This window comes from Sciurus carolinensis, chromosome 5 (genome assembly GCF_902686445.1).
Source record: "Sciurus carolinensis chromosome 5, mSciCar1.2, whole genome shotgun sequence".
NCBI lineage: Eukaryota > Metazoa > Chordata > Mammalia > Rodentia > Sciuridae > Sciurus > Sciurus carolinensis.
This window is the reverse complement of record NC_062217.1, coordinates 93,564,031-93,589,591: the sequence shown is the minus strand read 5'-3', so window position 1 is coordinate 93,589,591 and position 25,561 is coordinate 93,564,031. Positions and strand designations below refer to the sequence as shown.

General features: G+C 38.2%; 1 protein-coding gene and 1 pseudogene across 1 annotated transcript in view; one reads left to right on the top strand and one right to left on the bottom strand.

The window, feature by feature from the left end:
* The window catches only part of Ankrd22 (ankyrin repeat domain 22), a 48,875-nt gene that overhangs the window by 14,790 nt on the left and 8,524 nt on the right, over positions 1 to 25,561 (bottom strand). Inside the window, exon 2 of the mRNA XM_047554079.1 lies at positions 3,685 to 3,876. Coding sequence (XP_047410035.1) covers positions 3,685 to 3,876 — 192 coding nt within the window. The remainder of the gene's footprint in view (positions 1 to 3,684; positions 3,877 to 25,561) is intronic.
* LOC124984783 (adenylate kinase 4, mitochondrial-like) lies at positions 17,139 to 17,709 on the top strand (annotated as a pseudogene).

Below are 25,561 nucleotides of genomic sequence, written 5' to 3'. Positions count from 1 at the left end.
GGTGTACTGGGGATGGAACTCAGGGGCACTCAACTTCTGAGCCACATCCCCAGCCCTATTTTGTATTTTATTTTGAGACAGAGTCTCACAGAGTTGCTTAGAGCCTTGATTTTGCTGAGGCTGACTTTGAACTCATGATCCTCCTGTCTCAGCCTTCAGAGCCTCTGGGATTATGAGCATGTGCCAAAGCACTATTCTTAAATAACAACTCTGCTTTCCTAATTATCAAAGTATATATGCTATCTGTAAACAATCTGGAGAGTAGAGAAGATTAGAATGATAGAATTCAGAATTATCCATTATCAAACAGTCCAGAGTAAATTCTTGACATTATGCTATATTCACTTCAGGTCATTGTCAATTCCATATGTGGAATTTTAAAACATAGGATCACGTTATGTATTCAAAATCATATCTTGCATTTTTCCAATTTAGAGATGCACATTTAAAATATGTACATTTTCCTGCCTTTTAATATTTTTAAGTACATGTTTGTAATTGTTGCATGGCTTTTTATGTTTTTATTGATACATCGGGGTTAGACATATTAGTGGGGCTCATTTTGACAGATTCATAAATTCATAAAACATTATTTGCACCATTTCAATACTCAGTACTTCCTCTTTCCTTGTCCTTCCTCCCTCTGATCTCCTTCCTCTACTCTATTGATCTTCCTTCTATTTATTTATTTTTTAATTGGTGTCTTATAGATAAAAGTGGAATTCATTGGGATGTACATACATGCACACAGCATAATTAGGTCAATCTCATTCCCCAGTTCTTCCCCCTTTCTTCTCTTCTTCCTCCTGGATCTCTTCTGTACCAATCTCCCTTCTATTTTCACATGATCCCTTTTTATTTATTTATTTTTTATCCCTTTGTTTTTTTGGTTTAGTTTCCACATGAGAGAAAACATTCAGCCCTTGAGTCTGGTTTGTTTCTGAGTCTGACTTATTTCACTTAAAATGATGTTCTCCAGTTCTATCCATTTACCAGCAAATGATATAAGTTCATTCTTATTTATGACTGAGTAGAACTCCATTATATATACATATATACATATCACATTTTCTTTATCCATTCATTTATTGATGGGCACCTAACCTGATTCCATAATTTGGCTATTGTGAATTGCACTGCTATAAACATTGATGTGTCTGTATCATTATAGTATGATGATTTATTTCTTTTGGATAAATATTGAAGAATGGGCTAGCTGAGTCCTGTGGTGGTTCCATTTCCGGTCTTTTGAGGGATCTCCATACTGTTTTCCAAATTGGTTGTACTAATTTACAGTCCCACCAGCAATGGATGAGTGCACCTTGCCACTACAATAATTGCCTCACCAGCAATTATTGTTATTTTTATTCTAGGTGATAGCCATTCTCATTGGTGTAAGATGGAATATCAATGTAGTTTTGATTTGCATTTCCCTGATTACTAAGGGCGTTGAACATTTTTTCATATATTTGTTGACCACTTGTATTTCTTCTTTTGAGCAATGTCTATTTAAATATTTATTGATTGGTTTATTAGAGTGTTGTTGTTTTTGCTTTTTGGTTTTTGGTGTTAGCTATTTGAGTTCTTTATGTATCCTACATATTCATCCCCTATTGGAAGAGGAGCTAAAAGTTTTCTACTGAATGGAGTTACTCTATTTGATTTAGGCAAGCCCTCTATCTATTGGATATTTCAAAATTTCAATCTCTCAATTTTATAAATAACATTGCCTGCATATCCTCATTCACAATACTAAATCTGTCTTTTGCATAAGTTTTCAATAAATCCTTAGCAGGAAAGGTATTTATTGCTTTCATGTGTACTGCCAAATTGTGCTCCAGTAAGAATAATAATTTAAACTTTCTTCCTGGTCAATACTTGATTTTCTTTTGTAATCCTGATCAATTTGCAGAAAAAGTATCATTATGTTTTAATTTAATTCAATTCGTTTTCCATATTATCAGTGTTTTCTATAGGTATCTGCTTCGGAATCTCTAATATCTTTGTTTAGTACTTCTGGAAATAATTTATGAACAGATTTAAGAAACGTAAAAATACTGGTTTAAATTATTAATGTACAAAGACAAAATATTTGGGAAAAATAAAAATATTAAACACTAAGACACCATTAGAAACATTTAAAAAGTAGAAATTACAGACCTCAAAACTCTTCTGATAAAATGTCTATTAGTCTAAACTATGCCCTGAAGTCCTTTTCCTGACTTTTATGATACTAGAGGACCCTAGCAAGCTGACTGAGGTTCTCCTTTGCAGAGCAGAGGTAAGAGTGCCCCCTCAGCCCATTCTAGAACTGTCAGCTCCCTTCCTCAGCTTCCCAGTCCACACACTTCTTGAAAGAGGACAGAAACTCACAAACATCTGACTTTGGGTGGAACTGCTAACCACAGTACCTGGCCTTTCAACTGTGTTCTAGGAACATCCTGTCCCACTGAACTCAGTTGCTTATCAGACAGAGCATAGCCACAACTTGCTTTTAAACCTTCCCAGGACTGGGAGTGTAACTCTTTCCTACAGCACTTGCCTACCATGTCCAAGGCCCTGGATTTGGTACCCAAAATCAAGAGAGAGAGAGAGAGAGAGAGAGAAACCACCCAACCACCCAAACAAAAAAATACTTAAGTATAAGCAAGAAAGTCTGATAACACATTGTTACTCCCAATAGGCTGACTTTTAAATTGATATGGAGGAGGCAAATGGGTCCCTAACAGTTGCTTTTCTCATTGAAGGCACATGAGGATACAGGACATTTATAATTATTGCAAAAAATGACTGTTGATATGTATTCAGTATAATTTAAATGTTGTTTTTACTACCATGCAGATGCTAGATGTTCAGGAGTAGTAATGCAAGGATCCTGACAGTAAGACACATGTGCTGTTCTTCCTTGGTCCTGAAGACTCCAAGATAGCTAACATTGCAGCTTTAAGCACATTCTTTATGCCTTTCTGTGTGATTTCAAGTAGCTTCAAAGCACTTCATGAGCTTATTTGTTGTCAGCAAATTTATTAATAGTATTCTTTCATTCTATAAGAAAACTAAAGTATCTTTTGGAGAATAGTGCATTAACATAGTTGGTAAAAATATAACTAATAAAATATTATCACAAAATAAATATTTCTTTTCCAGAAAACTTTTCAATTGCTTCTATAAGAGTGAGCAAGAGGGGCTGGGCTTGTGACTCAGCAGTAAAGCGCTTGCCTAGCATGTGGGAGTTACTGGGGTCCATCTTCAGCACCACGTTAAATAAATAAATAAATAAAACAGTTAAAAAAACAATTGATGAAAAAATATTTTATAAAAGAGTGAGCAAGAGGAGAGAAGAGAGAGGACAGGGAGGGGAAATTGAGAAAGGGGAGGAAGAGAAGAAAGGAAGAAGCTCTCTCCAGACAACTGAGTGAGCTATGCCGTTTCTATTCAGAAGTACAATGACAAAATAAATCACGAATTATACCTACTGGTTGAACTACATTTTATTTTGCTTTTTTAGCCTAATAAAATGTCCTTGGTATATGTCGGTCTCTCCAAAGTAAGGCAAAAAAAAAAAAAAAAAAAATTGCTAATAAAAGTCTATAAGCAATGAAAAAACTACATTCACAACTTACATCAACTGGAAGAGACAAGAATGGTGACAATTGTACGTCCCACCATGTGTCACAGTCTCACCTTGTTTCTGAGGTTGACATTAGCATTCCTTCTTAAAAGGAAGGAGACAATTTTCACGTGCCCTCGCCTGCAAGCACAAATGAGGGGGGTGTCTCCATTGAAGCCATCTTGAATGTTGACATAATGGTTATCTTCTTTTACCCACCGCCACACTTGACCCAAGTCATTCTGGTAGGCTGCCTGGCAAATGGGCTGAGTGGAAAAACACAGAAACTGTTCTTGAAATATTAGCGTAATTAACCCCACACACAAAATATCATTATGCAACCACTTAAATTTGAAGTGTTTCCAAATTGTAATATATTGTCAAATAAATTAGTTTGTTTTTGTTTCGTCTCTGCTGTGCCTGTTCTTAAGTTAGAATAAGCATAAGCCCACAAGGAATCACTTCCATTTTCCTAAAGTGCTTGCACATGGAACTAGACGAATAGGGAATAGATGAAGGACTGAATACATGAATGAAATACTGCAAATTCAATTCAGTAAGGAAATTGTATATTGTGATCGTGAGTAAACAATCCTGTAGGCACAGGGCAAGGAAGGAGTTGAGGGAACACTAGGAAAAAGAACAAGAATTGCCTGACCTGAACTCAAGGAATACAGCATAGTGGAAAAGACAGTCTTTAGGCAAATAATATATGAATACCAATTTATATAGTTAGCTACAATTGATTAGATGCTGTTTATGAAAAACATGATGAAGAGCTTTGCACAACACTGCAGGCAGCAAGTCCTAAGCTAGCCTCATCCTGCTTGCTTTCCCCTCTGCTCCAGCCTTCCTGGATTGCTGTTCTTCAAATCACCCATGTTCACTCCTTCCCTGTGGGCCTCTTCCCTGCCTGCTCCCCCTGACTCAAACACTCTCCCAGTCTTCATCTAACTCCTAACTCAACTAACTTCGTGTCATAACTTAATTTTCACTTTATCCAAGAAGTCTTTCCTGATTCCTAGAATCTGCTATTTATCCTTTACAGCTTCTGGCATAACTGTAAGTCTTCTCTTAATTATTTATAATCATGTGTTTTAGGCTAACATGCCTCAGAGGGGTTTGAGGCAGCACTAAAAGAGGGAAGGCATTGAAGCTCAGGCTATAAACCCCAGGTGGACAAGAGCTACGATTATTCCATTCACCACCATATCCCCAGTATTCAGTATAGCACAGGGCATGCAATAGGCAAACAAAATAGTTTTAGACTGGTTTAACAGAGAAATTCTTTTCTACTAAAAAAAAATAAAGAAGAGAAAATCAATTTTTTGTTTCTATATTATGTATCTGGCACAGGGATAATGTTCAATTTATGGAAGTAATTACTGCTTATCAAATCATTTTTTGTTTTTCTAACCACGTCAAACCTCTGCTGTGTACTAGTTAAAGGTGCTAGGGAAAAGACAGTATAAAAAGCGTTAACCATGTGGAATCTATTCATTCAGTAGGAAAATAAGACAAACATACAGACACACACAATAAATAACACAGTTTTGAGGGTTTTGACTTTTGCTGAAAATAATTTTGAAGTATAGTTGAGTATAGAAACTGGAAGAGATCAGTGACAAACTTGAATGGATGGTATTTGCTAATCAACTCAGTATCTAATGTAGCCAAATATTATTTATATTATACATATATTACTTTACATATATACTTTATATATTATTATATTTACATATTTTATAAAACATTACTTTATACATATGTATACATACATATATATGTGTGTGTGTGTGTGTGTGTGTGTGTGTGTTTGTGTGTGTGTATACATTTTTTTTTTGCAGTGTGTGGGGTAGAAACCAGAGCCTCACAAATGCTAGGCAAGCACACTACTGCTGAGTGACACCTCCAGTCCTGTAATAAACTTTTAAACCCAAAGACCTACTCATAAAAGAAAAAAAACACTAAAGGAAAATAAACTCATAACAATTATGAGACAAATTTCTGTGCCCCAAAATGAAATAAGCATGACACATGAGTTGAACATTTTTAACAGATGTGCTCAATTATACAAATCGCCTATTCCATTACCCTAAAGTCTTCCCTTTCCTAGGCTTGTGATCAGGTGGGCATGTCAATGTCTCAGTACTATCTGACTGACATAGAAAGGACTGAAACAATTTTAAGATCATGTATTTGGTATTGGGAAAATAGAATGTAATTGTGGTTCTGTTACTAATCCCCTGGGTGACCATGGATAATTCTTTTCCTTCAGTGTATCTTGGTGCCTGCGAATATGAAATAAAACAACAAGGCAAAAATTCTTTTGAGTTTTCACATTCTATGACTTCTGGGATTTGAATCACAATCCGTACATCTTTTACATCACTGCTGGAGTCTAGGGTTATCCTGACACAAATAGGCTTAAAAACTTTCAGTGAAATCTTTATGGTCTCAGTAACAATGTCTAGTCATTTGGATTTCGATAAAAAATAAAACAAAACTAAATGCAACATTAGATGATGTAAAGTTAACAACTCTTAATTTTGCCAATTAAATGCCTTAGAACTAATAATATCATTTCAAAAAAGACAGTATAAAATAAACATAAAAATAGAACTGGGTGTATAACTCAGTGGTAGAGTGCTTGCCTCGCAGGCACAAGGCCCTGGGTTTAATGTCCAGCATGGTAGAAAAATAAATAAATAAATAGAACAAGGATGTTTCAACAAAATATACAGAGATGATATAATCACGGGAGGTGTCAGTCCTTTATATTGAATACATTTATCTGTACAGAAAAATTCGCTTCATTTTCATTTTGTTATCGCTGAGACAGTGTCTCACTTGTGCTACCAAGACTGGTCTTGAACTCGTGGGCTCAAGTGAACCTCCCACCTCAGCCTCCTGAGAAGCTTGGACTACATCCATGTAGCAACACACCTAGCTGTCCCTTTTTAAATTTTCATCATAAACCAGTAAAAATTTAATTATGGCTTTATAAGTAATAGTAGTAATTACTACTAATTAGGTATTAGGAAACGAATGATCTACAGTGAAGAACAGGTGGCCTTGCAGTTATTTATTTCTGCAAATTTGTAAACATTTCATTACTAATTTGTCTTTCCAGTTTTTCTTTAAAAATGTATAGTTTTGAGGGCAGCCAGAGACCTCCCCAAGTAGCCTGGACCCCTGCAGTGGGAGGTGCCTTTCAAGGCTAGCTTCTCAGACCAGACCGCCCAGGGAGAGGTTTTCTACATAGAACCAGCCACAAGTCCCCGAACCAACGGAGAGCTTCGATCCGCAAGCAGCCTCTGGGATCAGGGCAGGGCAGCCAGAGACCTCTTCAGGCAGCTCTGCCCACTCCGGCCGCAGGCTCTCTTCACGGGGCGATCCAAGATGGCGGCCTAGAGGGTGACTGCACCCCCAGTCGCTCCAGAACCCAGGAGTTAAGAAGGGGAGGCATTGAGAGACTCGGACTGAATAGAGCCACAGGTGAGTCTGCCCACTGGGTAAAGCTCGGCCCGGGTGGCAGGCCCAGATAGAGGTGGCTTATCAGAGCCGGGCAGGGCAGCTAGAGTCATCCACAGGCAGCCCTGCACACTCCAGCGGTGGGCCCCGCCCACACCGCCAGCTTCTCCAGGTTCTCGGAACGGAACTGGCCCGCTAGTGAGAGCCTTTCTGACCAGAACAAGCTCCGAGTCCCGGAGCCAGTGCAGCGCAGCGTACTCCGGCACACAAGCAGCTTCAGGGATCAGGATAGGGCAGCCAGAGACCTCCCCAAGTAGCCTGGACCCCTGCACTGGGAGGTGCCCTTCAAGGCTAGCTTCTCAGACCAGACCGCCCAGTGAGAGGTTTTCTACATAGAACCAGCCACAAGCCCCCGAACCAACGGAGAGCTTCGATCCCCAAGCAGCCTCTGGGATCAGGGCAGGGCAGCCAGAGACCTCTTCAGGCGGCTCTGCCCACTCCGGCTGCAGGCTCTCTTCACGGGGCGATCCAAGATGGCGGCCTAGAGGGTGACTGCACCCCCAGTCGCTCCAGAACCCAGGAGTTAAGAAGGGGAGGCATTGAGAGACTCGGACTGAAATAGAGCCACAGGTGAGTCTGCCCACTGGGTAAAGCTCGGCCCGGGTGGCAGGCCCAGATAGAGGTGGCTTATCAGACCAGGGCAGGGCAGCCAGAGTCTTCCCAAGGTAGCCTTCCACAATCTGGCAGTGGGCTCCTCCCACACGGCCAGCTGCACGGTGCAGGCCCCCAGTGAGAGCATTTCCACACAGAACCAGTTCCAAACCGTGGAACCAGTAGGGGGCTAGGGGCAGTTTTCTTCGGATGCACTGATTTATCAGATTCCTCCAAGACATCAGGCTACTGAAGGCTGGGAGGTGATACACTGGAAATCTACCGGGACACTATAAGCCAATAGCGGAAAACTGCAATATCTCAGGGTCCCACTGACAGCTGACCAATATGAGAAAACAAGGGAAGAAAATGTCCCAAACAAACCTAGATACTACATCAATAAAACCCAATGACAGCACAGCAGAAGAAATGTCAGAAAGGGAGTTCAGAATGTACGTAATTAAACGATCAGGGAAGCAAATGAGGAGATGAAAGAGCAAATGCAGGCATTGAAGGAGGAGATGAAAGAACAAATGCACGCATTAAATGATCGCACCAATCAACAGTTAAAAGACCAAATACGGGAAGCAAGAGATCATTTCAATAAAGAGTTAGAGATACTGAAAAAAAAACAAACTGAAATACTTGAAATGAAGGAAACAATAAACCAAGTTAAAAACTCCATAGAAAGCATAACCAATAGGATAGAACATCTGGAAGACAGAACCTCAGACATTGAAGACAAATTATTTAATCTTAAAAGCAAAGTTGGCCAAACAGAAAAGATGGTAAGAAATCATGAACAGAATCTACAAGAATTATGGGATATCATGAAAAGGCCAAATTTAAGAATTATTGGGATTGAGGAAGGCTTAGAGAAACAAACCAAAGGAATGAACAATCTATTCAATGAAATAATAACAGAAAATTTCCCAAATCTGAAGAATGAAATGGAAAACCAAGTACAAGAGGCTTATAGAACTCCAAACATACAAAATTACAACAGAGCCACACCAAGGCACATTATTATGAAAATACCTAACATACAAAACAAAGACAGAATTCTAAAGGCCGCGAGAGAAAAGAATCAAATTACATTCAGAGGGAAACCAATAAGAATATCAGCAGATTTTTCAATCCAGACCCTAAAAGCTAGAAGGGCCTGGAACAACATATACCAAGCCCTGAAAGAAAACGGATGCCAACCAACAGTCTTATACCAGCAAAATTTACTTTCAGATTTGACAATGAAATAAGATCCTTCCACGATAAACAAAAGCTAAAGGAATTGACAAAAAGAAAGCTGGCACTACAGAACATTCTCAGCAAAATATTCCATGAGGAAGAGATGAAAAACAACGATGCAAATCAGCAACAGGAGGCGCTAGCCTAAAGGAATAGCCAAATAAAGGAGAAACCAAATCATGTCAAAAACAAATATGAGTCAATTGACTGGGAATACAAATCATATCACAATAATAACCCTGAATGTTAATGGCCTGAATTCATCAATCAAAAGACACAGACTGGCAGATTGGATTAAAAAGAAAAATCCAACAATATGCTGCCTGCAAGAGACTCATCTCATAGAAAGAGACACCCATAGACTAAAGGTGAAAGGATGGGGAAAAACATACCATGCACACGGACACAGCAAAAAAGCTGGAGTATCCATTCTCATTTCAGATAATGTGAACTTCAAACCAAAACTAGTCAGAAGGGATAAAGAAGGACATTACATGCTGCTTAAGGGAAGCATAAATCAGCAAGACATAACAATCATAAATATCTATGCCCCGAACATTGGCTCATCCACGTACGTCAAACAAATCCTTCTCAATTTCAGAAATCAAATAGACCCACAACACAATAATACTAGGCGATTTTAACACACCTCTCTCACCACTGGATAGATCGTCCAAACAAAAATTGAATAAAGAAACTATAGAGCTCAACAACACAATCAACAATTTAGACTTAATGGACATATATAGAATATACCATCCAACAAAGAACAAATACACTTTCTTCTCAGCAGCACATGGATCCTTCTCTAAAATAGACCATATTTTATGCCACAAAACTACTGTTAGCAAATACAAGAACATAGAGATACTACCTTGTACTCTATCAGATCATAATGGATTGAAATTAGAAATAAATGACAGAATAAAAAACAGAAACTTCTCCAATACCTGGAGATTAAATAATACACTATTATATGATGAATGGATAACAGAAGACATCAGGAGGGAAATAAAAAAATTCTTAGAAGTAAACGAGAACAAAGACACATCATATCAAAATCTCTGGGACACTATGAAAGCAGTACTTAGAGGAAGATTTATTTCATGGGGTGCATTCAAAAAAAGAAGTAGAAATCAACAAATAAACGACTTAACACTACAGCTCAAAGCACTAGAAAAAGAAGAGCAGACCAATACCAAAAGTAGTAGAAGACAGGAAATAGTTAAAATCAGAGCCGAAATCAACGAAATCGAAACAAAAGAAACAATCGGAAAAATTAATAAAATAAATAGTTGGTTCTTTGAAAAAATAAATAAAATTGATAAACCCTTAGCCACACTAACAAAGAGAAAGAGGGAGAAAACTCAAATTACTAAAATTCGGAATGAACAAGGAAACATCACAACAGACACGAGTGAAATACAAAACATAATTAGAAGCTATTTCAAAAATCTATACTCCAACAAAACAGAAAACCTTGAAGACATCAACAAATTTCTAGAGACATATGAACTACCTAAACTGAACGAGGAGGACATACACAACTTAAATAAACCAATTTCAAGCAATGAAATAGAAGAGGTCATCAAAAGCCTACCAACAAAGAAAAGTCCAGGACCAGATGGGTTCTCAGCCGAGTTCTACAAAACCTTTAAAGAAGAGCTCATTCCAATACTCCTCAAACTATTCCATGAAATAGAAGAGGAGGGAACCCTCCCAAACTCGTTCTATGAAGCCAATATCACCCTGATACCTAAACCAGACAGAGACACATCGAGGAAAGAAAATTTCAGACCAATATCCTTAATGAACATCGATGCAAAAATTCTCAACAAAATTTTAGCAAATCGCATACAAAAACATATTAAAAAGATAGTGCACCACGATCAAGTGGGTTTCATCCCAGGGATGAAAGGTTGGTTCAACATCAGGAAATCAATAAATGTCATTCACCATATCAACAGACTTAAAGTTAAGAATCACATGATTATTTCAATAGATGCAGAAAAAGCATTCGATAAAATACAGCATCCCTTCATGCTCAAAACACTAGAAAAAATTGGGGTAGTGGGAACATTCCTTAACATTATAAAGGCAATCTACGCTAAGCCCATGGCTAATATCATTCTAAATGGTGAAAAACTGAAAGCGTTCCCCCTAAAAACTGGAACAAGGCAGGGATGCCCTCTTTCACCACTTCTATTCAACATCGTCCTTGAGACTCTAGCCAGAGCAATCAGACAAACCAAAGAAATTAAAGGAATACGAATAGGAAAAGAAGAACTCAAACTATCCCTGTTCGCTGATGACATGATTATATATTTAGAGGAACCTGGAAATTCCACCAGAAAACTTTTAGAACTCATAAGTGAATTCAGTAAAGTAGCAGGTTACAAGATCAATGATCATAAATCCAATGCATTTTTATACATAAGTGATGAATCTTCAGAAAGAGAAATTAGGAAAACTACCCCATTCACAATAGCATCGAAAAAAATAAAGTATTTGGGAATCAACCTCACAAAAGAGGTGAAAGACCTCTACAATGAGAACTACAGAACACTAAAGAAAGAAATTAAAGAAAACCTTAGAAGATGGAAAGATCTCCCATGTTCCTGGATAGGCAGAATTAATATTGTCAAAATGGCTATACTACCTAAAGTGCTATACAGATTCAATGCAATTCCAATTAAAATCCCAGTGATGTACCTTGCAGAAATAGAGCAAGCAATTATGAAATTCATCTGGAAGAATAAAAAACCTAGAATAGCTAAAGCAATCCTCAGTAGCAAGAGCGAAGCAGGGGGTATTGCAATACCAGATCTTCAACTCTACTACAAAGCGATAGTAACAAAAATGGCATGGTATTGGTACCAAAATAGACAGGTAGATCAATGGTACAGAATAGAGGACATGGACACAAACCCAAATAAATACAATTTTCTCATACTAGACAAAGGTTCCAAAAATATGCAATGGAGGAAAAATAGCCTCTTCAACAAATGGTGCTGGCAAAACTGGAAAACCATATGCAATAGAATGAAATTAAACCCCTATCTCTTACCCTACACAAAACTCAACTCAAAATGGATCAAGGACCTCGGAATCAGACCAGAGACCCTGTATCTTATAGAAGAAAAAGTAGGTCCAAATCTTCAACTTGCTGGCTTAGGATCAGACTTCCTTAACAGGACTTCCATAGCACAAGAAATAAAAGCAAGAATCAACAACTGGGATAGATTCAAACTAAAAAGCTTTCTGTCAGCAAAGGAAACTATCAGAAATGTGAAGAGAGAGCCTACGGAGTGGGAGAATATCTTTGCCAACCATACCTCAGATAGAGCGCTAATTTCCAGAATCTATAAAGAACTCAAAAAACTCTACACGAAGAATACAAATAATCCAATCAACAAATGGTCTAAGGAAATGAACAGACACTTCACAGAAGAAGATGTACAAGTAATCAACAGATATATGAAAAAATGTTCAACATCCCTAGTAATAAGGGAAATGCAAATCAAAACTACCCTAAGATTTCATCTCACCCCAATTAGAATGGCGATTATCAAGAATACAAGCAACAATAGGTGTTGGCGAGGATGTGGTGAAAAAGGAACACTCATACATTGCTGGTGGGGTTGCAAATCAGTGCAGCCACTCTGGAAAGCAGTGTGGAGATTCCTCAGAAAGCTTGGAATGGAACCACCATTTGACCCAGCTATCCCACTCCTTGGCCTATACCCAAAGGACATAAAATCAGCATACTACAGAGATACAGCCACATCAATGTTCATAGCTGCTCAATTCACCATAGCCAGATTGTGGAGCCAACCTAGATGCCCTTCAGTTGATGAATGGATAAAGAAACTGTGGTATATATATACAATGGAATATTACTCCACAATGAAGAATGATAAAATTATGGCATTTGTAGTCAAATGGACAAAATTGGAGAATATCATGCTAAGTGAGATAAGCCAATCTCAAAAAACTAAAGGACGAATGATCTCGCTGATAAGCGGATGAGGACATATAATGGGGGGTGGGAGGGGTTAGCATTAGGTTTAGGGTTAGGTTTAGGGTTAGGGATAAGGAGAGCGGTAAGAATGAAGGAAAGAAGGTCTGTACAGAGGGAAAAGAGGGGTGGGAGGGGTGGGGGGGAAGGGAAAAAAAAATAAACATCATTGCCCTATGTAAACGTATGATTACACAAATGGTATGCCTTGACTCTATGTACAAATAGAGAAACAACATGTATCCCATTTGTATACAATTAAAAAAAAATAAAAAAAAATAAAAGCCCAAAATAAACCAAAAAAATAAAAAATAAAAACCTTTGCATGCTAAAAAAAAAAAATGTATAGTTTTGATAACATTTGGTTCACATTTCCATGGGAACTAAATAACCAGTTCTTAAGGGTTTTCTTGTCCACTTCGGTCATCTGTGTAGCCTACCTGGCCTGCAACCTCCAAGGTCAAGACTCCTCTCTTTGGTCTCATTGAAATCTTTACTGAGAGTTAACTAATAAGAGAAAGAGGGAAAGGTGGAGAGCTATCCTGAGAGAGACACCAAGTGCTTTGAAGGATTTTTTAATTCCACTTAAGTACTATTACTTAAAATATTCATAATTTATATTTAATCTTTCCTAGGCTTCCTATATTCTAATAACAAAGTTTCTGTTTTTGAAAAGTTCAACATTGGGGCTGAGGTTAGGTTAGTGATAGAGCAGTTTCTTAGCATATTCAAGGCCCTGTGTTCAATCTCGAGCACCGATAGATAGATAGATAGATAGATAGATAGATAGATAGATAGATAGATAAGGTGTCTTCCTGGTTCAGTTAAGACAAGCAAATAATTTGACTCCAGTTGCACCAACATCAAGTTTCTATGCTGTTATGAACTCTAAATTTCCAGCAGGGGGCAGCTCAATGTTAGAAAACCGTTTATAGAAGACAGGAAGTCCAACAGAAAAAAAAAGTGCTGGTGGCCTAGGAGTATTAAATTCAAGTGTTCTACAGCATAGGAGGATGATTATAGTTTACAACAATCTGTCATATATTTTACAAAGACTACAAGACAGGAGTTCAAAGGTTCCCAATACAAAGAATGATAAGTGTTGAAGGCTGGAAATGTTGTTCTCAAGTAGACACACACGATTGCTTAAAATCTCATATGTCCTTCCAACTGCATCACCTACCACTCCCTTATCCACATCCTTGATGCAAATAAGTAAAGATATTTGTGTTTGCAATGGTTTGAATATGTCTCCCAAAGTTTGTATGTTGGAGGTTTTATCCACAATGTCGTAGTATTGTGTGGTGGGACCTAAAGGGAGGTGTTGAGTCATGGGGACACTGCCCTCATGAATGGATTAATGTGTTATCTCAGGAATGGGTTTGTTACCACAGGAGTGGCTTCCTTGTAAAAGGATACATTTGTGTCCCTCTTACACTTTTTTTTTTTGCCCTTCCACCATGGAATGATGCAGCAAGAAAGTCTTTACCAGATGCCAGCCTCAATCTTGGACTTCCCAGCCTCAGAACAAAGAGCCGATGTATTCCTATTCATTATAAATTACAGAGTCTGTGATATTCTGTCATAGCAGTTGGACTAAGTAAGGCAGTGTTAATAACAGCAATCTCTACAATTAGACTATCAGCTTACATGAGGACAGGTATTGTATCTGTACTTATTCATCATCATTTCCCCAGCATCCTGCATACTGTCTGACATTTAGCAGGCATTTAATGTGTGTTTGACAAGTAAACAGTACATAAATTAATAGGGAATACATAAATTATACATAAATTATAAGGGAAACACACATTTATTGCAGTTCTCAGTAATTTCACTAAACCCTCACAACAACCTTTTAATAACCTAAATAGTATTATTAGACCCATTTGCACAGATTAAATTAAGATTGTCTTCCTTGCCCAAAGTCACACAACTCCTAACTGACAGGGTGTTTCAGTCATCTTTTTTTGTTGTTGTGACTAAAATACCTGACATGAACAACTTAGAGGAGGAAAAGTTTATTTAGGAGCTCACAGTTTCAGAAGTCTTAGTCCATAGACAGCTGGCTCCATTTCTCAGGGCTCAAGGTGAGGCAAAACAATATGGCAGAAGAGTATGGTGGAGGAAGGCAGTTCACATGATGATCAAGGAAGCAGAAAGAATGTACTTGCCAGATACAAAATACATTCCCCAAAGGCATGCCCCAATGTCCTCCTCCACCCACACCCTACCTTTCTTCAGCACTACTCAGTTAATCCTCATCAGCAGATTAATCCACTGATTGGATTAAGGCTCTTATAATCTAATCATTTCTCCTCTAAACCTTCTTGAATTGTTTCACACATGAGCTTTTGAGGGACACCTAATATCTAAGCCTTAATAACACAGGATCAGGGACTAAACTAAGGGGAATGACTGCAGAATGCATATATTTTGCCTATAATTTTTTCAGCTTTAAAAATCAACCAGAAAAAAATTATCTTCTGGTGGCAGGACTTTGCTTTTGAGACTCTCACCCAACATTAAGCTATAGCTTACATTCTCCATATATTGATCAGTCCTCAGCATTGATTTGTTGGAGCTCAGTTACATATCCAGATCCTTTCTTGATACTAATCTGAATTAGCAATATCTGTCAAGAGGTAAAAAGTTGTGGCTATAGGAGAAATCAGAAAAAGATATGACCCAAAAGCAAAGAAGGGAAGTTTCGAGGAAAAGCATAGGTTTGGATTTGAAAATTAATGGCCATCCAGAGATCAGTTTTCTAGTTTTCATTCAGTGACAGGGAAGAAAGCACAATACAGGAGACTTAATATATTTTCTCTATGAAGAATTAAAAGCTGTGATTGGAAAGGAATCTGTGGTAAGTTTGGCAAGGAAAACTGCTAGTGAAAGCTAGTGATTACATAGGGTCCAGTCAACATTTTGCACATTTTGGGGTCAAAATTGTGTTTGTTGCTGTGTATTTACAAATACAAGTTCTGAAATTAAATTTTCTGTGACCCAATCTCAACTCAACAACTTCACAGCTGTGTTATTTGAACCACTTACCTAAACACTTTGTCCTGGACCTCCTTCTCCATTTAATAATCATTCCTTCTTTATTAGGTCACAGAAAGAATTAAATGTGACTGTGTAGATGAAGCTCTTAGCTCAGGTCTGATTCATCCTAAACCCTCAATTAGAGTTAACAACTCTTATAATTATTAAAGCAGAAGGAGCCAGTGAAGATGGGCAGGGATGGTTGTGAAGCAGTAGATAACTACTCAAAGAAGAAGTAATGTGATGGAGAGCAAAAATGCAATCATTACTAGAAGGACAATTCTGGTCTAAGGGCAAAGCAAGGGAGAAGGGACAGATTTTTACAGTACAGAGAATTTTACTGATTGAACTTTTTTTTTTTTTTTTTTTTGGATCAGGAAGTCAAAGATTTGATCTTCATGATATTTGTTAATGTGTATTTATCATAAATTAGCAGATATAGCCAGACAAAGAGCATTAATGCTTAGATGAATGGTTAATGACATAGAAGATGTGACTGGAACAAGATGAGACCCTTGAACATAATGGGGAAGATCTGGGACAGTCATAATTAAAAGGGTCTACTTTCATAAAAATATGAAATGGCTTTAAGCATCAGGTTGTAGAAACACAGTAAGAAGCTGCAGCTGGCTGAGTCTATACTGCTTTTCTGTGACTTGCTTCACCAAACCTTTGGTTGAGGAAGGGTGGCATAAAGGGGCAAAGGACAAAGACTAGGAAACACCTCTGTCAGTCAGGGAAGTGAGAGGACAGTGATTTTCCATGGGATTCAGATTGAATGAGCACCATATTGGCCAGATGGAGATGAAATGACTTGACAAAAAAAGAGAAGCAAACAGAAACACATAGGATTAGAGCAGATTAAGATATGTGATCTAATAGGAAAAGTGGCCAGTTAAAAAGCCAAGATGGGTAAAGTTCCTCCTTTCTCTTGGAGGGGCAACAGCCAAGACCCACATAAGCAGAGGTGCCAGAGGCAGAGGCCAAGAAACTAAGTTCCCATTCTGCTTCCAGTCACTGTGCTATTTGGTCATCTTTCTTCTCTTAAAGTTCATGGCTTTCACAGAACACAGTCATCCTTGGGTCACTGGCTAAGGAAAGGGTATTGTGTGCCAGAGGATCTCCCAGAACTTTGGCCTCCAGCATCTCTCCAGGGGCCATTTATTGTGGGAGAACCTCAAGACCAACACAGAAATTGGTGATATGGCAAAGCAGTACCTAGAGAAAAATATTTTGATTCCAGATCTTGTAATCACATGCTGAATGATGTCATGGCTAGATATCAGGAGCAGTCAGCACTGGTTACTAGATTATTTTCAGAGGATATTAGTACAGGCAGAAGCCCTGGATAGCATGTTCAACCTGGATCCATTTAAAACACTTAAAGATTATCTCAGCCATCATTGGATCCCTATTAGGGGAAGTATACATAACCTGGGCTTCAGCCCACCTCTTATGCATGGGATTGATGAATCATTTATTAGGAAGATATTAAATCTGAAGTGATTGACAGTGGTCTAAGACTGTACAAGGACATGGCAAAACCAGTCACTGAACTATACAAGACCAGAGGAATGCCCTATCAGGGTTCTGGGATAGAAACTAATAAAATCTGCCTTATGTTTACAAGCTTTTGTCCCATAAGATCATACCTATTCAGGACTAGGGGTATAGCTCAATGGTAGAGTGCTTGCCTATTATTTAGGAGGCCCTGAGTTCAATTCTTAGCATAGAAGGAAGGAAAGAAGGGAGGGAGGGAATAGGGGAAACAGGAAGACAACTATTCAGTCTGAAGAAGCACACTAAGCCTGTCCAAAGGAAGAATCAGGAAGACAATGTCATCCATTCAAATGTGTGTGTATGTGTGTAATACTGGTGCTGTGTCCAGATTAGAAGCTAACTGATATGGTTTGCAGCATCTTTTCTAGTTTAAAAGGTAAACTGACAGGAAAACAAGTGGGGACACAGTTCAACAAGGAAGCCCTCCCCTGCCCTTCAAAATGAGGGTTATCGGAAATGTTTAAGGTATCTCTGCATATGTGCAATAAAGAAAAAAAATACATTCTGGATTTCAAATAGTGTAAGATCTGAACTCTAGCTGTCTCTTTTTAAATGACCATGTTGTTGCTATGGTAGACAATCACAGTGTTCTCAACTCATTTATTCTGGTAGGGTCAACACCGTGTTCCAGACATCCATGCTCCATAGCATCTTTCCTTTTTGACATCTTCAGATGAAAGAATTTAACTCCTCTCCTTTTTTTACTGTATTTTCCTATATTTGTTTTCATTTTCCTAGGCTATTAAATACTACAGATAGTTATTGCATTTATTTCTATTGAATTCCTCTTTGTATACATTGAGAGCTGGGAGACTGTATTAAATCTCTTCACTATACTAGGATTTGAGCCATACGGAGGGTTTTTAAACTGTTGGTCCAACTCTCATGAGTTTGTACTGCTACTTTTATTGTGAAAAAAATTAGATTCCCAAGACTTTTGAGGAATCCTTAAAAAAAATGGGAAACCTAATATTCACCTAAATGTTGGAAGCTTATATCTTAGGTATTAATTAATGCATAATTCAAAAGAGGAAAGTGTGTGCTTTTTTGAAAGCAGAAAACATCTTCAAACTTCTTTGTTCAGTTTCCTTTGTGCTTAGCAGATGTTCCAGTGTCATGGTTGCCTTTTGAATTTGGGGGAGAGGGATGGGAATGGCCTGATCCCTGGATGCACTCTACTCCTCTAGCCTCCTCTCTCTAAATACACAACTGAAGCCAGCATCTGGTCACTTGGTCCCAACAGCTGGGATTGCCTGGTAGTCGAGTGTCCCTTGCTAGGTGACACCAATAAGAGACAAACACCTTTTCCATAGGTCCTTGAAATATGGTACTTGTTTCGTGCTCATTGCCCTTAAAAATCTATTTCTTCAACACACTTGCTACTTTTCCCTTAAATTATTTTGTAAAAATTAGTTATCTTGAAAATATTTTGACGAAAGTAAAATTAAAGGAACATCTTTTCTTGGATTTCCTTCTAATGCCATACATGCAAGTTTCTTCACATTAAAGCAAAGAAAATAGTTTGTATGATCTCTAAGATTCTGATCTGATTCTACCCAGTTCTTAATTGAACTTGCTTTCCACTTACTTACACATTGAAAATGCTTCTGTGTTTATCCTCCAACACTGAGGCAGACTTATGATAGATACCATTTATTGAAGGCCTACTAGGTGAAATGTAGTTTTAGGACATTTACTAACATTTTGATTAATCTTTCTAGCATCATATGAAATAGACAAGGTTCCTCTTTTATAAACAAGTAAGGTAAGGGACTAGGATGTGAAGCATCTTGCCTGTGCTCCCGCTGCCAATGAACACTGCAGACAGGATTTAAGTGCAGGTTTTCTGCACAGGGAAGCCTGAGTTTTTTCCTGGATATCAGCTCTCTGTGTCATACTCCAAACAACCCAGGGCAGTGACACTTCTGAGTTCTGCTTGTGACCTCATATGAAGAATATCAAAATTCACTAAAGTGACTGTGAAGCTGTTCCTATTTCCACCCTTTGTTTAAGCAAAGGAAGTTACTGGAAAAAAGTGTGAGCTTTTGGTCCTCCTCCTGCAGTCCTTGTCTATAAATAAAAGACCTTGAAGTAGGCTGGACTTGTCCCAGGCAAGTAGAAGAGGCAATCTCATTGAGCCATCCCTAACCACACTGCCTGCACATAGGCCTGGGTTTCTTGGAGCTATGCAGACCCTAGTCCCTTTTCTACCTTGAGATCAAAGCGAATTATTTCCTGGCTCACATGCTCAAGCAGGTCTTGATGACAAACTAATCCTTGGGAAAGTGATAGCAGGGGAAGAAATGGCAGTCAAGCACCCAACACAGGGCAACCCTTGACCATGGTACTGTTGTCCTATACATAGTACACATTTTCATGGTTCTGAATGCCAGATTCCCACTTTTTCCCACCATCTGCTTTTCATGCAATTGTGTTGTCTTCTTTCCCCAGGGATCACTCCTCTGCCACTTTCCAACAACCAAGCTCAAGTGAGCTCGAGTGTCACCCTGGTCATATCCCTTTGTTTGGTAGGGAAGGGAAAAAATGACTAGCCTTTGGTGAGGGAGAATTCTTAGAGGATTTCTATGGGTTTTCCTGCAACTTAAAATGTTGAGTCAGGATAATTTTAGGTAAAAAGATGCCTGTGCAAGCCCATTAATAAGGTTTTTATAACACTCAGTTCATCACAACCTGACTCTAGTTATTTGTCTGAATAGTTTTAGCCTGCTGGGGATTTTTATTTAAACCATAAAGACCACATATTTTCAAATGTGTTAAAGTATAGTCACTCTAAGTAGTTCCTCTATGCTAACTGTATTAAACACATTGCCTAATCAAATCTTCAAGAATTACCCAGCGTAATAGACATTATTTCAATTATCTGGTCTTCTTATATTTTAAAGCTGAAACTCCTATTTATTTAAACAGAGGCTTTCATATACCTCTAGGGATTCATCCAGATATTCCAAAGAATGTTTTTAATACCTCTCCCTGGTTTGTGCTCTCCATTCTCATGACTAGGTAAAACAACATATTTGCTCCTGGAATCTTTGCTTTGGTGCTCTGGTAATAAGACTGGAAATGGCAATCAGCATATTATGGTGGCAGCTGCACACTGTGTATACAATGGGCACGTGTCTCATCTATACTCTGCTGGGTTATAGGATCTCAGCAGGCCTTCATATACACCCAGTGAATTTCATTTATCTACCTTTCATATAACAGGCAGTGTCTTTTCTTGCGACAGATGATTTGTCAGACAGGAAATAAAGAAGGTAGAGTCCTGTTCATAATCTGAGTGGCTTCCTCTCTATCTTCCTGCAATTTCATTCTGGTCTATTTGATGAAGGACCCAGTAATGGAGACTTCAATATAAGAATGTGGTCTGGTCCTATGTTATCATTCCTTTCCCTATCTAACTGACCCAGTCTGATTACATGTTGGGAAACCATGGAGATATATTTCAACTATGAACAAAAAATCTGCCTCCTGCATGGAAATGTATTAAAATTAAAAATTTTCATAAATGGCGTACTTATCTTATAGAAATTTGCACAATTCTTGCCAGAATAAATGTCATTGTCTATATGCTTCAGAGGTATTTCTCAATTTGATCAAATGTGTGTGTAGCGGAGTTGTATGAGAGAAAAAGGGTAAAACATTTCCAAAAGAACAAAATTTCTTACATGACCTGCCTATGAATTCCTTCCTCTGGTAACAATTAGTCTATTCTAGGACAGTCATTTGTTAAATAAAAGATTTCCTGTTTGAAACTTCAAAGAAAAACCCACCCTGAAGATTCTCCCTGGGGAACAAAATACTTTGTATTTAATTTAGAGAATAATAAAGGGAAGAAAAATAAAAACTCTGTCTTCATGCAAGCTCCAAGGATTTTAGGCTTATTGAGCTTTTCTACTTCTATGGTCATCTACACCACAAAATTTTACATATTTCTGTTTTTAAGGATGAGCAGATCTCTGGGGAAATCATTGAGTTGCAATGGCATTTCACTGTGATCCCTCTCAAGTCTGTTTTCTAACCCAGTGACCACCTGTCTCTTTGATTGATTGTCCTGTGAAATTAAAGGGTGTGTTTTCCTTGAGTCAGAATGCTTTTTTGTTGGCCATCTTTGGGACAGAGCAGAGAGGGCATCAAGTTTTCCTGCCTAAGGCAAGCTGCTTTCAAAAAATGTTTACACCAATGACCAAGGAGGTGTTGACCTCCCCCAAGTTTTCCCTTAACCTTGCACAAGCAATAGGCCTGAACTTGACTGATATATGAACTTACTGGGCTGGCACAGTTTGAGGTGTTGATCATAAACCCTGGTGCTGAGAGCAAAGAACTGACAAGATGTGTGCAGCTCTCCTGAGCTGTTTGCAGTAGCTGACTGCACCTGTGTGAGCCTGCCCTCTTTTTGGCAGTATAAGGTGTGCCCAGCCCATCTTTTCCGAGCAGTTTGGGGACCCTGCCCCATGTTCTCCCTTGCTTGAGTCCAATAAAGCCTCCTTCAAATAATGTCTCTTGTCCCTTCATGATTTCTAGCTTGAATTAAGCAAAATAACTCTAAAATGAGCCTCTAACACTAAGAGCTAGAAGCTGATAATACTAAAACCAGTAACATCAAAAATAGCTGCACTTGGGTTTTTCATTTCTATCTGGAATTGGGAAAAAAAAAACCCCGTGCTGATTGGTAGCATCTTGATTTTGGTGGATGTGCTTAAAAGACCTAATACTGTAGTATGTTTTATAACTGATATCCTGTTAACTGTATTATTATGTTGGTTATCTTGCTTGAAGATTGATACATACTTTTCAATTTTAGAGAAATAAATTTTTTTCTGCTTGAAAAAAGAAGTTATGATGAAAGTTATCAAATTGTCAGGGATGAGAAGTCAAGAATATAGCTGTGTGAAGTGGGAATGGGTGTTTATTTGGAGATAGACATCAAAAAAGGAGAAGGCTTGTGAATATTAAGGTCATAAAGGATGACCCCAGGGGACAGGAAGAAAGGGGAAAGTGTGCTTCAAAAAGGTGGAAGTGGGTTCTGGAGTGTGGTAGACAGAAGCTGGAAGGTAGACAAATTGTCAGCAGCAAAAGATGTTGAAGGAATTGAGAAATTGAGCCACAATCAAAACAATGGCAATGGTGGGCATATAGTACACAGAAATGACCACAATGAGAGAAGGCATGACGATACTTGGCCAAGATCATCCATCAGTGAAGACACTGAGAAAGATGGACTAATGGGTGACGAGAAGACTGAAGAATAGGAGTGTTCACCAAGAGTGCATGAGTTTACATGGGCTAACCCATGAAAGCTGCAAACCATCACAGAATTAAAACAGCCCACTCACAACCTGATTTTTTTCTTCAATCTTATCTATACTGTCCCCCTGGCTCACAGCATTCCAGCTCTTTCACTTTCAATTTTGTCTCTGGGTCTTATACTTGCTTGGGAGCTATACTGCTGACTTTCTAATAGGGCAGATTAAGTATCAGCACACGTGTCACCTCCTTAGGTTTTCTCTGACCACTCAATCTAAAATGACTATCCCCAGTCCGAAGCACTCCCTATCATATCATCTTGTTAAATTGCACTGATCATAAATGGAATTGGGCATATTCTTCATTTCCTAGAGGGGGAGGCGTCCATGATATTTTCCTGGTTTTCAAAGCCCCTCTTGGTGGACCAACAGTGTGTAAACTATTGTCCTTGTACATGATCTCACAACTCTGATAAAGCCAATTTCCTTACTGCTACTATTAGGCTACTTGCTTGCAACCATTCTGCCTTTCAAACTATGCTATCTATTGTTTAAGGCCCAGCTCATCTCTAAAATATCTCTTTAGTGTCACCTACCAACAGAAAGCAGTATACGGAACCTCAAGTATGTAATGGGCTGACAGATCTGGCTCCATGAGAATGTTATAGGCCAGACTCTAAGGGAAATGACTAAACAGACTTCATTTTGCTCTAAGACTCCATGTTATGTAGGAAATAAGCTTCTCCCATGGGAACACCCCACTTCTGTGCCCATCATCAGTTACTTGGTGTGACATGTTGAATAATATACAATGGCAACTCCTATGTAGTAAAGAATTGCTCTTTTGATTCCTATTGCTCTTAACCAATGTACCATGTAAACGGTAATTGTGTGGATGTTAGCAACCATTCTTTAGTTTGTACTTAGGTAAGGGTCATTTTGACCCACTTCCTCCTCTGTTGATGATCTCATGATGCTAGTTTGTAATTTTGAATCATAGCAACAGACACTTATGATTGATGTGATTTTTGGTATAAGAACCCCTACAACTCTGTGGTCGAGGCTGTTCTCCCAATAGTCATTTTTTTTGGGCATTGTGTGAGACAGTCAGCTGGCCTGCTTAATAAAGACTCTCAAATTTGGACTTCTCAGTGGTGATCGGTCTGTTCTTAAGTTGCATCCCATAACAAAGTAGCTCATTGGACTTTTTCCAGTAGATTATGTTTAATCTACCTAACTAGATTACAACTATCTTGAAGTTAGACTTCTGTAGGGGTGAGTACCTAGAACATGAATAAAAATTATTTATTGATTAACATACTGATCTACCTGACCTGGCTGAGAATAAGGTTAGAGAAGGGGTTGAAGCTTTTACAGTAATGAATCATTTGATATATTTCTGGGACAGTGTTTTTTCTCTGATTATCAACCTTGGCTAAGGGTAGGGCATTTTAAAACATTGCCTAGGCCTCACTACTAACCAATTAAATCAGAATTCATAGGAATAAGGTGAAGCTTCGGTGGTATTTGAAAGTTCCTTGGGTGATTCTAATGCACAGTGAGGGCTGAGAATCTCTGAAAAGGGAAAAGAAACAAGGCCCCACAATGGAAGTAAAACCATAACATAACTTTTAAACTCATATTAACTAAGGAGCATTAGAAAATCTGGACGCTTGAAGTTTTAGGAATAACTTTTTGTGCCCTTTAGTCTAACCATGTTTCCCATCTCACTTTTCCAGGCATGAAAACTTAAGAAGTGTCTGTGGTAGCATAAAGCCACATAGCATGTTCACAATTAACTGTATATATTATTTAACATAATCATATTTTAACTTGCTCCACGTATAATAGAAATAAATAACAGCCGGAAAAATACTTGATATTATTTTAACAATCTAGAAATATGCAAACTGCTTGTACCATTATGAAAGTCTCTTAAAGCAAAGCTTTCCCAAAAACTTTGCCAGAGGCTCAGAGGAAATGATCCATAGCTTATTAGCCATTCCATGTGGAGGCTCCACTCATTTAAATGTTCAAGAAAAATTTTTGAGGATTTATGGGGTTTGATGTGAAAATATTCAGGTCAAGAGCCTTGTACATTCATGAAATGTCTTCTCAGAAAAGGAAAGAAAAATTTTCTAGTGAATGCCTATTGGGTTTTATTTGTTTTGTACAATTAATCCCAAACATTTCTTTCTAATGACTGACTTCTTCACATACTACCACTTATAAATTCCTTAGTAAATTCTTACTTTACACAGCATTATTACATAGCGTAACATTTTTTCTTGCTTTCTGGTCCTTCATCCAAATGTATGAATTTCTGATTTTGTGTTCCAGAAATCACCACTCCTTCCCAGGTAGAGTTTGGTTTCCATCAGCCTCTGTGAAGCCTCTGTCCTTTGCCCTCATATTCATTTACCTGTCCTAGGAAGGCTTCTCTGTAAAACTTTCCTTTGCCACTTTACCTCCTTTTCCTATAATCAATTCTTCCCTCAATTCCTTGTTTTTTGAATACTTTTCATAATTCTTATTAACCTGTATAGAAGTGGAAGTCCTGAGGTTGCTAGACAGACTACTTCCTACCTTGTTTTAGATCATAATAGGTTATTGATGCCTGCCAAGAATTAAATATTGGTAAAGCCACAAAACCATTCATAAATACAGCTACCCCCCCTCACCTGTAGGGTCCTT